Source organism: Pristis pectinata, chromosome 21 (genome assembly GCF_009764475.1).
Source record: "Pristis pectinata isolate sPriPec2 chromosome 21, sPriPec2.1.pri, whole genome shotgun sequence".
Lineage (NCBI taxonomy): Eukaryota > Metazoa > Chordata > Chondrichthyes > Rhinopristiformes > Pristidae > Pristis > Pristis pectinata.
In genome coordinates, this window is record NC_067425.1 from 26,958,293 (window position 1) to 26,976,360 (window position 18,068).

At 38.7% G+C, this 18,068-nt stretch overlaps 1 protein-coding gene across 22 annotated transcripts in view; it reads left to right on the forward strand.

Moving 5' to 3' along the window:
- The window catches only part of elna (elastin a), a 168,846-nt gene that overhangs the window by 130,824 nt on the left and 19,954 nt on the right, over positions 1 to 18,068 (forward strand). For 18 of the 22 annotated variants that reach the window (XM_052035703.1, XM_052035710.1, XM_052035692.1 and 15 more), the window contains 4 exons: positions 3,409 to 3,453; positions 9,331 to 9,354; positions 10,934 to 10,954; positions 12,644 to 12,679. In XM_052035703.1, the coding sequence (XP_051891663.1) occupies positions 3,409 to 3,453; positions 9,331 to 9,354; positions 10,934 to 10,954; positions 12,644 to 12,679 (126 nt within the window). The remainder of the gene's footprint in view (positions 1 to 3,408; positions 3,454 to 9,330; positions 9,355 to 10,933; positions 10,955 to 12,643; positions 12,680 to 18,068) is intronic. The other 4 variants (XM_052035694.1, XM_052035698.1, XM_052035705.1 and 1 more) reach the window with 2 other exon arrangements.

An 18,068-nucleotide genomic window follows, 5' to 3' on the forward strand; every position in this document is an offset into this window, starting at 1 on the left:
CATTGAGGAAAAGGTTGTTGTCATGACACCATGTCACTAAGCTCTCTATCTCCATCCTGTACTCCGACTCATCACTATTTGAGATACGGCCTACAACAGTGGTATCATCTGCAAATTTGTAGGTGGAGTTAGACCAGAATCTGGCCACACAGTCATGAATATATAGGGAGTAGAGTAGCCATTTTCAGAAGTGTTGACCTTTGAAATGATCCAGTTAGACTGCATAAGCAAATCATTACTTTATTTTAATCACTATTGCAATGTCCTGAGGATAATGATAACTGTTTCATTTGTTTGTATTGACTTACAGAAATGTGTGCTCCCAAATGAAGCATATTTTTCCTAATAGCACTAAAATTGTTCCACAGTTGTTAGATTTAGAGGTTCACAACATTTTTATCTTTAGCCTCAACAGCTAACCCTCTATCTAACTTTTGAATCAAAATGATAAAGGTAAAGTGGAATAGAAATTAATCAGCTCATTAAAATATACATTAAAGTACACTGCATAGAGTCCTGTGCCTGTTTGTTATGCTGTGGTAAGTGCACCTTATGCAGGTAGCCAATTATCATACTTTCCTATATGGACCGTTACATCTAAACTACTCAGAATGCCCTGCGGCACTCTCCAAAAGAGTGTTTCACAGTTTGCCATTACCTGTGCATGCTCCTTAATCTCACCATAATAAGAATGCACTAGCATCATTGCACAACAGCAAGAGGTGGAGCAAGATAAGGATTAAGTCCACAGAAGGCAATGTCTCCTCCAAATTTACTTTCACATCCCTCTTGGTATTTGATTTTCTTGAGGACTCCACTCCACTGCATCATACTCAGAGGAGCAATCCATGGTAAAACCTATCACAATTTGAACTTGGGATATTAAGGAGCAGGTTAGGTAAACTCTATTGCTTCAGTCATTATATCTGTGGTTCACCCCCCAGCTGGATATAAATAATGACTACTTGCTACTACAGTCAAGATAATGCTTTAAGAGATGTAGTCCATCAAGACCTAGAGACTTGTCAGTTCCAATAATTTGCTTCCTAACACTACCCTGGTGATTATAATTTTACAGTGGTCTTCCCTCCCTTCCATTTCCCGATTTACAGCTATTTCTGAGATGTTGCTTGTCTCATCTATAATGAAGGCGGATGCAAAATGCTTCTTTAATTCATCTGCCATCTTCTTGTTTTCCATTAAGTCCCCAGACTCACATTTTATTGGACCAATATTCACTTTGTTAACACTTCTTTTTAAAAATATTTAGAGAAACTCTTACTATCTGTTTTTGTTTTTTGCTTACTCTAATTTTTGACTGACCTAAAAAGTGATGATTGCACCACATTATCATAATGCAGTGTTCACCAAAGACCATAAATCTTTAGGATGTGGCAGGAAACTGGAACATGTGATCCCAGCTGTGATCACAACTTTTCTGTTCATTCTGCACCTGATCAAATTGATGTGAGTTAGCTGCACATTGTGATTTTTATGCTATCCAATTCTTCCCCGTTAAAGTTTAATGTTGGATAACCAGCCATTCTTACAATTAATACGTTTTCTCAGATCAATACCAGCATCAATCCTCAACACTGGTGCCCCCCAGGCTGCGTCCTCAGCCCCTTACTTTACTCCCAGATTGTGTGTGGCCGGATTCTGTTCTGACTCCATTTAAAAGTTTGCAGATGACAGCACTGTAGTGGGCCGGATCTCAAACAACAATGAGGTGGAATACAGGAAGGAGATAGAGAGCCTAGTGGCATGATGTCAAGGCAACAACCTCCACCTCAATGTCAGCAAAACAAAAGAGCTGGTTATTGACTTCAGGAAGTGGGGCGGAGTACATGCCCCTGTCTATATTAGTGGTGCTGAGGTGGAGATGGTTGAGAGCTTCAAGTTCCTAGGAGTCAATATCACCAACAACTTGTCCTGATCCAGCCACATAGACGCTCTGGCCAAAAAAGCGCACCAGCATTTCTACTTCCTCAGAATGTTAAGGAAGTTCAGCATGTCCCCGATGACCCTCACCAATTTTTACTGGCGCACCATAGAAAGCATCTTATCTGGACACATCACAGCTTGGTGTGGCAATTGCTCTGCCCAAGATCACAAGAAATTGCACAGAGTTGCGAACACAGCCCAGTCTATCACAAAAGCCAGCCTCCCCTCCGTTGACTCTGTCTGCTCTTCCCACTGCCTCAGGAAAGCAGCCAACATATTCAAGAACCCCTCCCACCCCAGTCATTCTTTCTTCTCTCTCTTTCCATCAGGCAGAAGATACAAAAGCTTGAGAACATGTACCAGCAGGCTCAGACACACCTTCTATGCCGCTGTCACAGACCTCATGTACAATAGAGATGAACTCTTGATCTGTCAATCTACCTTCCCATAGCCCTTGCACTTTATTTGTCTACCAGCACTGCACTTTTCCTGTAACTGCAATACTGTCTTCTGCATTCTGTCTCGATTTCCTTTTGTACTACCTCAATGTATTTATGTATGGAATGATCTGCCTGGATGGCATGCAAACAAAATCTTCTCACTATATCTCAGTACATGTGACAACAATAAACCAATTACTATCTCCTGCCCTCACCACTCCTGCCCCTTTATTTTGATTGGCAGAAAAAACGCAAAGGATATGCAGAATGTTACAGTTTTATTTTAGTTATTGAGAACTGTGTGGCACTGTTCCATATTTCTTTACGAGAAAGGAGGAGGCCATTTAGCCATTATGCCAGTTTGCAGAGTAATTTCAATCCCCCCACTAACTTTCCCTGCAGCCTATTTTCCCTACATTTCATCAACTCACCCAGCTTCTACCACTTACCTAGGGCAATTTATTGTGGCCAGTTAACCCACCAATCTACATATGTTTGGGATGTGGGAAGAAACCAAAGTACCTGGAAGAACCCCATATGATCACAGAGAGAACATGCAAATTCTCAATAGATGACACCAGAGGTTAAGATTGAACCCATGTCACAGGCACTGTGAAGCTTCGAGGCTAACATCGCAGCTACTCTTCTTCTGCAATGGCTGTCAAAACCATGGCCTCTGCAGTTTAGGAGGATGAGGCCAATTAACACATCCACATCTGGATCCCCTTCAAGTCTCAACTTAGAAAAGTGATGTTGTTCTTTCATGAGAACTGTGTCAAGATCTTAGAAGTTCCTAGCTAACTGGACTGTGGGATTCTTTTTAACACACAAACTGCAGTGGTTCCAGAAGATGATTTAATACCAATTATTTAAAGGTATTTAGGGATGGGGGAATTAAATACTGGCCTTAACAAAGACGCTCACATCCCACAAATGAGTAGAACTTTACACGTTAGTAACTAATGATAATTACACCACTTTATTGAGTGTTATTAACTATGACTCTTCTCTGTTGACAATGCAGCTGGCCCAGGAGCTGTACCTGGAGTTCAACCAGGAGTTGTACCTGGTAAGTTGATTTCCAATGCCAGGCATAAAATGTAAATTGTGATCTATTTTACAACCTATTGTAACAAAAAAAGGCTGGCTTTTACTCTTTTGACATGTGTTAAATTTGAAGATGGGAGAGTTTGACTGCATGGTCAGATAAGTTTTGTAGCACTTGGAGTGATTAAATCCATGAAAACAGATTACAAATGCAACGCGGACCCACTAACTTCCAGATGAAACCCAAACACATCTGGCAGCAATCTGCTATCCCCGTAGATAAGTGGGTTGGTAATTTATATATGTTAATCACTCATTGTCTTCGACTTGTAATTTAACCTAGAAAGCGTGGGTTTCCCAAGCTCTCTAAAGCTCGCCGATGAAATCCTGACAAGAGCAGAGCGGAATTAGACAAATGCTGAGAAGCCTTTTTTTCTATTCAATTTTTGGAACCTGGGCAGCAATAGCAAAATGAGTGCTATTTCCTTGTCCCAATTGCCCTTGAGAAAATGACACTGAGCTACCTTTTTGGACTACTGCAGTCCTTCTTGTGAAAATACTTCCACTGTGCTGCTGGGTAGGGAGTTCCAAATTAAGGCCCAGCAACTAGAGAATATCAGGGCAGTGTGCAACTTGGAGGACAACCTGCAAGTAGTGGTGTTTCCATGTGCCTGCTGACCCTGTCTTGAAAGTCGTGGATTTAGGATGTCCTAAGAGGATAAAAACTGTGTGCCAGTGGTGGAGGGAATTAATGCTTAGGATATTAGATGGGCTGGCAGTCAAGTGAGCTGCTTTGTTTTGGATATTCTTGGGCATCTTGAGAGTTCTTGCAGTTGCACTCATCCAGGCAAGAATGAGAGTACAGTATTCTATCATGCTCCTGACTTGCACCATAGATAATGGAAAGGTTTCAGGATGTCAAGAGGTGAGTCACTCATTGAAGATGGGTTTTGTACACTTTGTAATCCAGAAGAAATTGAATGACAAACACAGCAGCAAAAATATCAGCAGAAAGCTGGTACTGACTAACCCATGTGCAGCTACGTGCCGAGCCTGTTGGCCTAGATATACTTTAGGGAGAATGTACCCTGCAGCTGGAGGCCCAATTTTGGAGCAGTTGGTGTCAGGAGGTTCAGGATATTATGATGGGTGGTGATAGATGGCTGCAACCTCTTTGACTGAGATATGCTATCCACTAATCTGGTGGACACACTTTGCTTGTGACCGTTAAAGTGATTGCAGCCCTCAGGGCAATTCAGGGTTCAGCTGAAGACATCTGCAAGATTTTTCAATCAGCTGCCCACATGTAACAGGTGTCTTGTCTGAGAGAGTTGCAACTTTTAACAGCTTCACCATAGATGACACCAGACAGAAAAAACTTGTGTTTGTTGCTCTGACTAGATTACCATGGTTATGGGCATGATAGACTGCATGCATAGGCAATTAAGATATGTTGAAACTAGCCTGGAATTTTCACCAATTGGAAAGGATTCATTTAATGTGCATGTAGTCGACAAACCCCAAGTAGTTATTTCTTCACGTGTGCAAAATAGCCTTCCTGCAGCACCATTGTCTTACTGCTGTATTCAATCCTCCAATTAGTGTGGGGCTAGATAGCTTTGAAAGCCTGTCTTATGCCCACAGTGAGGATACCAATAAGAAAGGCATGGGAGATTCACAGCTGAATGAGTTTGAGATGCAGGGTATGCATCAGAGGCTGGGTAGGCATTCAAGAGAAGAAAGAAAGGTTCATTCTCCACAAGTATGCAGAGAAAACTTCACTCATCTACAGTTGTCTGAAGAGCAATGTATTAAGAGGCTGAAGTTTTGTAAGTTAGAGGTGACAAATATCTGTGACCAAGTTATGGCCCCTAATTTATGTCTGGACTACTCTGCCTGCAGAGGTCATAGATACTTCCCAGCCTCCATATCAGATGGCAGCAGCTGATCTATACCATATTTCCCAGTGTAAGAATGTTATTGAAGATCCTTACTCAAGAAAGAGGATCAATCTCTTTTCAAAGGAATCAATCAGCCTCAGTAGGCATGCAGATTTGGAAGTGATAGACTGCATTTGTGTGCTGTGAACATGTCTTTAGTGTACAGAATAACTGGTGAATTATAATAACCATTGCTCCCAGAACAGCCAACTTGTGGTTTAACATGTGAAGAAATTTCTTGGGGTCAATGTGAGGTATCCAGGGAGCTTGCATGACTTTTTTATTCCAGACTGTCATATTTCACCAATAATTCCATATGGACTGCTGCATCCTGGGGGGAATAAAACCTATAGCTTACTTCCAACTCCTATCTATGCTCTTGCAAGTGTAGTTAGGCGCTTGTTACAATGGGGACACCAGCCAGTAGAAAATGTCTTCGGGATGCTTAAGATGAGAGACAGAGGTGCTCTCTAGAGAGGATTAGATACTAATCAGCTGCCTCTGGCATAGCTTGTCATATGGAGGGTTCATCCATTGTTTGATGTCCTCAGCAGGAAGAGGAGGAAGAGGAAGGAGGTTGGTGGGGATCTGAGACAGCAAATGATAGAGGACAGGCGGCAGCAAAAGGATGACCTCCACCTATGTCTCAATGGAAGTAGAAAAACTAGCTTTCATTTTCCTCTGGTTTAACAGTAACCTACTAGAGCCAAATGTCTTTGTGCTTGAGAGACATGCCTCATATCTGGTCTGTTCAACCTTCATGTTGCCAGCATCTGAGCTGTGAGTACATGTGTGTACTGAACTGTATGAGTTGGTGAGAAGGACTAAAATAATGAGGATATTTAGATCATAGTTGCAGAGTGGTGTGAATGTGGATGAGAAGAGTTAAGGCAGTGAGGACTATAAGAAGGCAGCTGGAGAAATGGTTGATTAAGTAGGATGAGAGGCTTTGTGAATTGATCTAAGGGAATTGAGTAGTTAAGCTGTTTGTATTTGAAGGCAGTGTAAATCCATGTGTGTGTTGAATTGATTAGAAGGATTAAGGCAGTGAGAAGTGTAAGAGGGCAGCTGGAGAACTGGTCATGTAGGTAGGATGATGGCTTTGTTTGTTGATCTGAGGGGCAGGAGCATGTGAGATACCATTCTATCATGACGACGTCTATCAATAGGTGCAAACGTAAATAAAAACAACATTCGCAGATCAGCAGCTCTTTCACTGTGCCTCTGTGAGCAAATTTTACTTGGTGTAACTGTAGTCAACAGTAGAATCATCAACTGTTAAGTCTCTTAAAATCACCTTCATGATCTTCCAGGTCTTACTCCTTAATTTAAATGAAAATTTGCATGCATGAATATCAGTCAACATACAAGCTACAACAAAACTATATAACTAACATTTCCAAATTTGCATTGTTCATTAATCTGCTGAGTTGCTCACTCATTGAAAAGAGTACACCCTTCCAGTCTCTGGAGGAGTGCATGCTGGCAACTATCGGCTCTGTTGCCCCAGTGTGAGATGGGACAATGGTTTGACAGTATGTGTACATCACATTTCCCCTTTCCACCTTCATCTCATTATATTTTCTGCCTCTGATATGACCTGTAAGTAATTTCTATATATTGTTCCCTCCCCTTTTGCATGGCATGTGGAGTGTAGCAAGGCTAGGAACTTGGGTAAGAAGTGTACCATCTCACTGGAGGGCATATTCACACACTGGTTCTGCTCCAGGGAACTCGGGTGAGGATTGCAATGGGCAGCCTACAGCATAAAATTTTTAAAAAACTATAGGCGTTAATAGTATGAAACTAAAACAGAGAATTCCAAAAAAATTCAACAAATCAGATAGTACCTATGGAAATAAAAACAGTTAACATTTCAGCTGAACAACTCTTCATACGAACTGGAAAAGTGAGAAAGTAGCTTAAAAGTGAAGAGAGGGTTTTGCAGGTGCAAAAAGAGATGCTTAGTGCATGGTCTGGTCTGCCAATAAGCCTATGAGAGATGACAAAGAGAATGGGGGAGCCCTTTTTCAACCTCTTGCAGGGCTGGAAGTGAAGCCTGGACTTCATTCATGCCAATCAGCATGTGACAGACTCCTCAATGCCTCCAGGTGCAGAACCTGCTGCACTATGGCTACTTATGGCAATGCCTTAAGCACAGAGAGTGCCATCCAGAGTCAGTGTTGCAGTAAAAACTCAGACCATTGCCTTGATTCCTGCCTGCCATGCTCAATCTTGCTGCTATAAAGCCAGAGAACACAGCCGACATATGGTTGAATTCAATTGTTGACGTGGGTCTCAAAGCTGCAACTGTAGTAGTTTGGTCTGACGAGGCCACTTCTAGTCCAGGGTCGTACCAGTGCATAGATGGAGGGAGAATTTGCTACCTCAGAATGACAACATTTGTGCTTCCATCTGGTACTCCGACAGAACTGGTATTCCGACAGACCAAATCATACCCTCACTATTACTCCTCAGCCAAATTGTGCAAACTGCTGTAATTCATGGTGAATCTTTGCAGTCCTGAACTGGGCTACCTAGCTTCTTGGCTATATACTACCTATTCCACTGCACAGGAGTAGCTTTCCAATAGCTCAGCAGCCCCATGCTCAAGGGTATTACATCGAAGTAGCAGGCCAGGTAAAGCTAGTTGGAAAATAGACAGAAAAGAGAATTTCTAGGTTTTGAGACAGCCTGACACTACAACCAGAAATCCCCTCAATTATCTGATGCCTTGGTCACCTTCCTCCTCTTCCACCCTAGGTCAGCGGCGAATGTAAGACTGGTGATAAAGCATGCAACTCTCTCTAATGAGAAATTCCAGTTGCTTCTGACCTGTCCAGGCACTAGAATCTTACTTGAGGATTCTGATAGCATTTTCCACCAGTCTCCTAGGATCCCGATGACTCTGCTTTTGTTGTGAATTTCTACCACTGTCTAGCTGAAAGAATGTGCATTATGTGAGATGTGCAGGAGTACTGTGACAGTGGTTAATTTAGTGTGTTAGGGCTTGAAGTAAAAGGTAGATATGTTGAATGGTGGAGATCATCGTTGGTTGAGTAATGGAGTTGTAATGTATGGAGAAATGTGTGAGTGGAGTGGTACATTTTTTGAAAGATGAGCTGCATTGCTGACCTTGAGCACACACATGAGATTATTAACCTTTATCTAGAATTGAGACCAGGTTTCAGCAACATCATTCCTGAGATCAATCTCCCTTCCAATGCTTTCCTCCTTTCCTTAAGAGCTTCCTGGGTCCCAAGTGTATACAACATCATTTTGGTTGACCACCGTTTAAACCAAGATGCTGGGGCCAATATCGGCAAAACAAAGTTGTTATACTCAAATATGTATCACATCATTCGGTACAATGCTCCCCAAATAGCAGTTGGAGCCAATGTTTGTTTCTCCTTTAAAGGTGCAGAATGATGTCAATTAGTGCAGATCGGGTTCAACTGCTGCACAAAACTCATGCATTTCTTGAGGATATAAACAGAAAATGCTGGAAATACTCAACAGATCAGGCAGCATTTGTGGAAAGAGAAACAATCTCAGTGACCCGAAATGTTACCGTTATATCTCTCGCTGAATATTTCCATCATTTTCTCTTTTGATTTTAGATTTACAGCTTCTGTAGATCTTTATTTTTCATGATATTAGTTGCAGTTAGTGAGCACTAATAGTTTTAAAAAAAGCTCATAATTGGCACCTTTTGAGCCTTTGAATCCTTACACAAGCTGTATTTATTAAAATCCAAAGTGAGCTGTGAACGAAGTCATGGCTTTCTGTGCAGTGCCATATTAATGTTTTGATTTAGTAAGCACAGTAGAATACTTTGGGTTTTACAATAATGATGAAGAGACCCCAGTAAGTAAATTAACCTCTCACATTTTAGCCAAGTTGGCATCACATATATAATGTATCTTACTCATCCCTCATCTTCTGTGTTATCAATACAGGAGTTCAAACTGGATCTGTAGCAGGTACAGTCATTTAATCTTAACATTGTCACAGTAAGCAATTCTGCAATTATTCTCATTTCATTAGCATGGCTTCCCTCCTTATTGAACCAGTGAAAACATAATGGAATTAAACCAATTAGATCATTTGAACGAAGTTTAATTTTAACCTCTTTAAACTATTATGTTAACAGTTGAATAGTACAAATGATATGTTGCCTTTGCTAACTGTTCAGTCATGCTTGAATAATGATAAGTAAAAAAATATGAAAAATCTATCCAGAGTATTAAGTTTCTTCTACAAAGCAGGAAAAGCAACATATCTCAATTAACCTAATTTTAAATAAATATCCCAAGAAAGCAAAAACAGTGGAGGAAAAATTGAGTCTCTTAAATGCAATTTCAGGATATTATTTCAAAACCTCTGAAATTGCCTTGACTTTCTAATAACAACAGTAAAAATGAATCGAGGAACATTGTCATCATTGTGTGCTTGAATACTTCCATAATTCATTTTCCTTTTTTGAATGCTTTTCCCAATTTTCTGAACAAATAGCATTTGTATAGATTTTGTTGTTTTCAAAGTAAAGTTCATTATTCTACATGCTTCATATAACAGTTAAATTCTATGGAGGCTGACAATTTTTCAGAGCATCATATAAGCCTATTGCTCCATTAGCTTGCTGAATGCTGGAAATATTAAAAGCAAACCTCCATGAATAAAATATTAAATTAGCTACCAATCCAAAAGCAAAATCCTGCAGCTCTTGGAAATGATAATTTTTCTCTTGTGGAGAGAAAAGTAGTTATCGTTTCAGGTCAATAACCTTTCTAATTTTTATTTCACAGAACTCCATTATCTGCATTGTCCTACACAAGGCAGTTTAGGAAGGCAGCTGCAGTTGTACCAGCTCACATTTAATCTCTTGGGTACTTTGTGGAGCTACTTGTTCAAATGGCAGTAATTCTTTCTTATCCACACTCCAAATATTTAAATTTTTAAGGTTTGGGAGTTGGCACATCCCATGTGCACTCTTACACTGAAAGAAGTTCCAGGCAAGCAGGAGCTACATGAACTTGGTATTACCTATACTATAACTAAACAAAGCTGCTGAGGAGAGATTTGTAGCTGTGGTGTCAATGCATCATGACATTTGTCCATATGTGCTTGCTAGGAAACATAGTGCACATGCCCAGATATTCCAGTGCATCCAAATAGGTGAGATGCAGGAAGGATATTCCTAATAGTGGAAAAAAACTAGGGGTCACAGACATAGACCATTTATAATTGAGATGAGGAGAAATTTCTTCAACCAAAGAGCGGCGAATCTGTGGGATTTTCTACCACAGAAAACAGTTGATGTCAAATCATTAAATATATTCATTATTAGATATATTACTAACGGCTCAGTAGATCAACAGATATTGGGAGAAAGCAGGAAATGGGTACTGAATTTGGATGATCAGCCTTGATCAAATTGAATGGTGGAGCAGGTAGGTTTAAAGGGGCGAATAGCCTTCTCCTACTTCCTACTTTCTATGGATGTTAATTAACTGGAGTAACTCAGTACATTGATGTCTCCTTTATATATTGTTAATGCAGGTGTCCCAGGAGATTTAGCAGGTACAATTATTTCTTCTTGCTTTTAACCTAACATTGTAGTGTTGATATCGTGACCATTTTAGGAAATATTATGGCCAAGAAATTTGTCTGCACCTTTTTTGTCCATCCATTATTGCCCCTAAACAGAAGAGTGAACTATTTTGGTTGGTCTGGAGTTTTAAGTGGGTCAGACTAGTGAGAATGGTAGATTTCCCTTCCCTAATCCTGAAGAACATTAGCGAACCAGATGGGTATTTGCAACAAAAAAGTACTGGTACTATCATTTTATTCCAAGATTTATTTAATTTCCCAGCTATTCTAGTGGGATTAGAATTTAGTTTACAAATAAATTGTCCAGGCCTCTGAATACCGGTCTAATTACTTAACCACCATGCATCTATACTCCTTATACCTTTAAAGGCTTAGCAGAATTCTAGCAGCTGAAAGGCACTGAGAGTCCATTTATAGCCTTCTAGAAATCTTCAAACCTGATTAGACAGAAGTAATTAATAAACTCAAGATTAATTGCCTCAGACAAATGGCAAAAACTGGATACTAGAGTCTGCAAAACAACAGTTTTTTATTGTCCATCCCACCAGGGTAGATCAAACAGACCGTTCGTGTCACTGCATTCTGCACTGGCTTAGATTCAGTCTTCTTGATGTTGCCTTGCAAACAAATGCCTGCAGCCCACACTGTCGTATTTATATCTACACCCCAGCGACTCAGAAAGGGCCTGATGCTAAGACTGGTGGAAGTCTGTGGGGTGATAATGTTCCACTGCAATGGCCAGACACTCAGGGATTTAGAACTTAGAATTCTTTGGCTTTATATGGAAGTTTATGGAAATTTCATTTTTGTAGCCTTTTGAATTCATTTGGTAGTTGTCCAATGGCAAAATAACATCCATCTAAAATAAAGCATGCAACGTTTGCAAATTCGTGTCTTGATTTTGTTTCTATAATATTTTGACAAATTAACTGAAAAATGATTATAATCACTGAAAAAAACATAAATATGTATCCAAAACATTGTTAAACATGTGCTGCTATTTATTTGACAGGATTAGTTTGCACTGACAATGGAATTTTCACAAATACTCTTTCTAAATATGATATAATGCTATTGGTCTTCATTACATTGTTGTTCATTGCTACATAGCTTTCATATTACAACAAATTCTGTCTTTATAATAGAACCAATGCTGGTAAATATGGAGTGATATTTCAGGTTCACTGCTTTTAAAAAAAAGGAAGACAACTGATAGGAGAAAATACTGTTGCCTGCCTAAATCAATATTAAAGTTGTTCTTCAAATGGGAGTGCAAAACTGCCACCCAAATTTTATGGTGGCTCTTTAACTATAATAGTTATTATAGGAATAGATTGTATTGTATTTTTTGTGGAAACATTGGTGGAGTATGCACACCATATACCAGTCCACTTAATAATTGTTGGAATTAAATATTTATTGAGGTAGTTGGGGTACTCAGCTGTATGCACATTTATTTATATTTCTGTATTTGCATTATTTGTGTTCTGTAATACCATTTTTCTCCTTTATCCATATCTTAGAGATTCACCAGTTGAAATATTTTACAGATAGGTTTTCTGCAGAATGTCATTGATTTTTATAATATTAAACTTTGTTCTACCTTGTATTTAGTTTATCTTTGCTTTGTCATAACTTGTCAATCCTCTGTCATTGTAGCTGGTTATGCAGCAGCTAAAGCCGCTAAATATGGAGGTAAGTCATTCTATATATAGAAAGATGTTCATTCAGTGCTTTGTAACAGCATCAGCTATTTCTGAGGAAAACATATAGATCTGTGCAATTTAAAGAGGCAAAAGATTTCCTACATTATAACTACTAAACTAAACAAGGTTAAAAAAAATCTCAACTGTTATTGAAGTTCTGATGTGGCAGAAAATTCGGGTAAATATTACACTTAGGTGAGTAACGTTTTACCAAGAATTCAGCTCCATTGATAAAAAATTAAGCTTTTTTAAATATCTATATCACTATTGAAATCTGATAATTCTATCTGTCTCATTAAAATATTCTATTTTTCTTCATACGTAGTGAAGTAACTATTGTTTGTCTCACTGTTACTGTGTACTTTATAATGAAATCTAATGATTTTTTTAACACTTTAACTCTTTTAATATGTTGGCTGCATAGAGCTGCACCTTGAGAAACAACTGCTTAACAACCAGTTCACTACTCAATAAATGTAACTTTATTTACTGACTCAGAATAGAGAGAGGCAATTAAACATGCAATTCCAAAAGAAAGTATAATAATGTGATTAATGCAGCTAGAATGGCTTTCCTAAACTATTAAAGAACAATATCAAGAATGATATATACTTATCAAATAGATAATGATGGATGTGATGGGAAAAGGCTTTAGATATCCAGTGACAAATGAAATTGTTTCATAGAATAAACAGCATTTTTATGGGAAAAGTAATGCATGTGTAAAAGGGATAAAATGGATGTGTAACTAGAAGAATGTACACCCATGAGTTAGAAAGAAATACATTTTAATGCAAAGTAACAATGACTAAAAAGTTTAATTTTAAACAATTGCAATCTTGTATGTTGTGTTAATGATTTGTTCCTACACATCTAAAATGGAGTATTGAATAATAGTACATTATTAATTTTTCAATTCTATTTTTCTGCTGTATATATGAAATATTTCCATTATCTGTTCTCTATTCAACAACTACCTAAATTGGCTATCATCCATGGAAAGGGGACATCATCCACACTTGGTGGGGGATATGTGGCATGCAACATTATCATCTCAAGACTCTTAAGCACTTTGTGGTTTGTGTGCAAGTTTATAGTCCCCAAGGTATTGCATACAAGCTTTCATTCAGCCATTGCTCTCATGTGAAAAGGAGTACGATTTCAATGCTAACACAAACTAACATATTCTTTGAGCACATTTCATTGAATTATTTCATGATTGCAACATATTTAAAAACCTTTTCAGGAAAGGATTTCTCCTCAAAAAATATTTTTATCTCTTTGATTGTCATCAGCTTAGAGCTGTTTTAATTTTGTATTAGTTTAGCATAATGCTATTACGGCACCAGCGACCCGGGTTCAATTCTGGCCACTGTCTGAAATGAGTTTGTATGTTTTCCTCGTGTCTGCGTGGTTTCCTCCGGGTGCTCCTGTTTCCTCCCGCATTCCAAAGATGTACAGGTTAGGAAGTTGTGGGCACGCTTTGTTGGCATCAGAAGTGTGGCAACACTTGCAGGCTGCCCCCAGAACACTCTATGCAAAAGATACGTTTCACTGTGTGTTTCGATGTACATGTGACTAATAAAGATATCTTATATCTCAATATGAGATATTAAGTATGCATTGGCTGTCATCAGTCAAGGTATCCCCATAAGTGAATACCAAAGGCTAGGTTCAAGAATTTCACATCTAAGGTAAGATATCCTTATTAGTCACAGGTACATTGAAACACACAGTGAAATGCATCTTTTTGCGTAGAATGTTCTGGGGGCAAGATGATCCTGCCTCTGAACTGGATAGAGTGTTTTAAATATTTCAGCAAAGATGTTATGAATAATTCAATGGTTGGAAGATAAATCTCTTTCATCTAAGAAAGAAAGAGCAACCTTTGGACCCCACATGAGATGTAAAATCTTCTTGGAATGTTGGGCTTTGTGAGAGGAAACCTTTGAGTTAGATTTTGAGTTGATTCTAAAAATCACTGTAAAGGTGTAAGCACACCAAAAATCTCCCCAATTTGCTTGAGGGCAATTTTTTTCTCCAAATTAACTGTCAAGTTCATTTCTTTTCTGAACAGAACTCTCTCTGAATTTCATCCTGGAAAACATGAAGCTATGTTAAGCCTGGCTGAAATGTCATTATGCTTACAAAGCTGACTAATTGTTGATTGGAACCAGGATAAGTAGCTCAGTTCCTGACTTCCCAAAACCTTTCTGCCCTATGTAAACTTAACAAGAATTGGATTTGAATTCTCACTGCTTGTGTGGATGTGTGTAGCTCCTGTAAAATTCATGATGCTGAACATCTTCCAGAGCACACAATCCATATCCTGAACTATCCCGACCATCAACATAGTGCCAAGGTTAGCAAGCTCATGGGAACAACACCACTTGTAAGTCCCCCTCCAAATCATGCACCAACATGACTGGATGAAAATCCTGAAGCTCCAAGTTCGTGCCTTCATCACAAGATCGATAAAGATTAAAGAGTGTGGCTCCCCACCACCTTCTCAAGGGAAATGAGAGATGGTTATCAACTGATGACCTTAACAGCAATGGTCCCATCCACAACTGAATAAATGTAAAGAAAAAAAATTTCACACCAGTTCCAACATTACTTTCCTTCTGTTGTCATTTGAATTTGAATGAATATACACAGATACTCCGTATAAATGGCAGAAGTAACTTGCCACCTCACAAGCTACTCATCTGCTCACCTCATTGGCTATCTGCTGCCTCATCTGTGGGAGAGTCTGCACTTCCCACATTGTCCTCATCAGTCACTTCAGAACCCACAAAACCAGAGTGGGAATAAGTCACCTTCAATACCGGGGAACTGTCTAAGAAAGAGACCCAGTAGTAGAGCAAGAAGAGAGTGTAGTTGAAAAATTGTGCCTTCAACTCATATCTTGACCCATGTGATGAAATGTTTGTGGTCCCACATTAACTAGATATGAAGAATATAGAATCACTTTCAGCCATACATCATGGAAAATTCTACAACTCTTTTTTTTCTTTGCCTTTTTTAAAGTTGAAATGTGCTGGGGAAAGTGGTAGATTCAGTGAAGATGTCATTTAATGAAATGCAGACATTTCACACATTTTACATCACTAAGGTACAGATCAGAGAATTTCTCTCTGACCATGCTGGGTAGATGTAGCCTCTGACAGAGAGCTTGTCCTCCTCCCTCTTCTAGAATTTTCTTTTGATCTGTATATCTCTGCTCAATCGCCTAATCATGCATTAGTTCATAAAGAACGTACATTAGTCCACATTAGTTAGGATTCAACTGATTTATGTGGAAGCTTGGAAACTGTCAAAGACCGTTAACACCAAGTCCACAACATCTTGCAAAGTTTAGCATCTTTTAACTCTTAAAAAGCACCAAACATTTGTAGAATTGTCAAAACAACCAGTAAAAATTAATTAATGATAAACCTGGATGATCCCTTTAAATAAATATCATAGTAAAAATTCCTTTGGCACCTCAGGAGTAATATCAAAGCCAAAATAAAAGCTGTCAAGCAGCAAAAGTCATAATTGCTGGATTGATAAAGAATGAAATCAGGTTGGTGGAGTTCCATCCAGTTTAGGCTGCAGCAGGTCAAGAATGATAAATATTATCTGTTGATGGCAGTCCTCTCTGCTGCTGAATGCCTGTTCAGCTATACAAGGTTAAGAGAAGATGTAAACTGAAGCATCAAGCTCCAAAATTGTGATGATACCATCAGATCAGAAGTACTTGCATAACAACATAAAAATAGGAGCAGAAGCAGGACACTCGGCCCCTCAAGTTAGTTCTGCCATTCAACAAAATCATTGATTTTCTATCTTGATTCTATCACAAACACTATTTTCCTGCCTTATCACTGTGTCCTGTGAACCTTGCCTCCACTCCCTTCCAGAGTAGAGAATTCACAACTCTGAGCAAATAATTTTCTTCTTGTCTAAGTTTTAAATAGCCTGCCCATATTTTGAGACTGTGAACCTTAGCTCATTTGGCAAGGAAACAGACTCCCTACATTGGAGACATAAGAGTCTGCAGATGCTGGAATCTGGAGCAAAAAACAGACCACTGGAAGAACTCAGCAGGTCAGCAGCATCTGTAGAGACAATGGAATGGCCTATGTTTCAGGTCAAGACTCTACAACAGGAGTGGAAGCAAAGGAATGGTTGACTTGAAACATTGACCACTTCTGAGTTCTTCCAGTAGTTTGTTTTTTTTTGCTCCATTCTCCCTACATCTACCTTGTTGAATTGGTTAAAATTTTGTATGTTTTAATGTCACCTCTCCTTCTAGACACTAGAGAATAGAGTCATAGCTCAAATTCCCCTCATTTGATGGACCATCCCAGGATCCACTCTGGTGAATCCTCACTGCTATCCCTCCATACAAGTAAATGCATTTTTTTTAGGTAAGGAGACTAAAATTGTATACAGTACTCCATGTTTAGGTAAGGAAACCAGAATTGCAAATGATATTCTAGGTGTGGTAAGGAATCTTAAATTTGAAAACTGTATTCCAGATGGAAATTTGCTTGCTATGCATTCTTCCCTTCTTCTTGTGGACAATAACAAAGCAGCTGCTAACACCCTCACTAAGGTAGCAGAAACTGCCAGAAGAATTATTTTACAGGAATATTGCTTTGCTGTTAATGTGCACATTGCTTATTGTAGTAACCTTTGTGCATCAGCGTTGATGGTTTCATTGCATATTGATTTTCTAATATTACTACTGCATCCAGAGTTGCTAAGTATAGAGTTATACCTTTCTACTTATATATTTAGTACCTTACAAAGCCATCAAATTATTATGATTTTGAGGATAGAATAAGCTATCTCCAAGTTAAAGAAGCTTCCCTGCTAAATGTAATAATAAGGGGAAGTGGCAAGCATTTTCCCCTTAATGAGATATGTTTTGACAATTTTTAAAGGGTTACTTCATAAAAATGGTCAAGAACATCCAGTGACTGGTTAAAAAAATGTCATGAGTTTTAATGAGTAGGGATTGAAGCTCTCTTAAAATTTCTCATTTCTTTTCAGTATTAATGGTGGGTAGATATCAATTTCTAATATAATGAATTCAGATGGAAATAATCTACTTCAGAAAATAAAATACATTAATATCATTTAATCCATTTCTACTCATTAATGCTGTTATGTTTAAATCATCCTTTGAGATAGATGTCCTGTAGCAGGGATCTTCAAAACCATTTTCATTGCCATGAAATATTTTGTATCCATGTGAACAGTCAGATTGGTTTTCATGTTAATCTTAAATTAAAGTTGGCACCTCTGAAGAAGCATCTGTACTTCTATGCCATGTGGAAGAATTATAGTGAATAAGTGTTTGACCATGTTGTCATGAATGTCTGGAT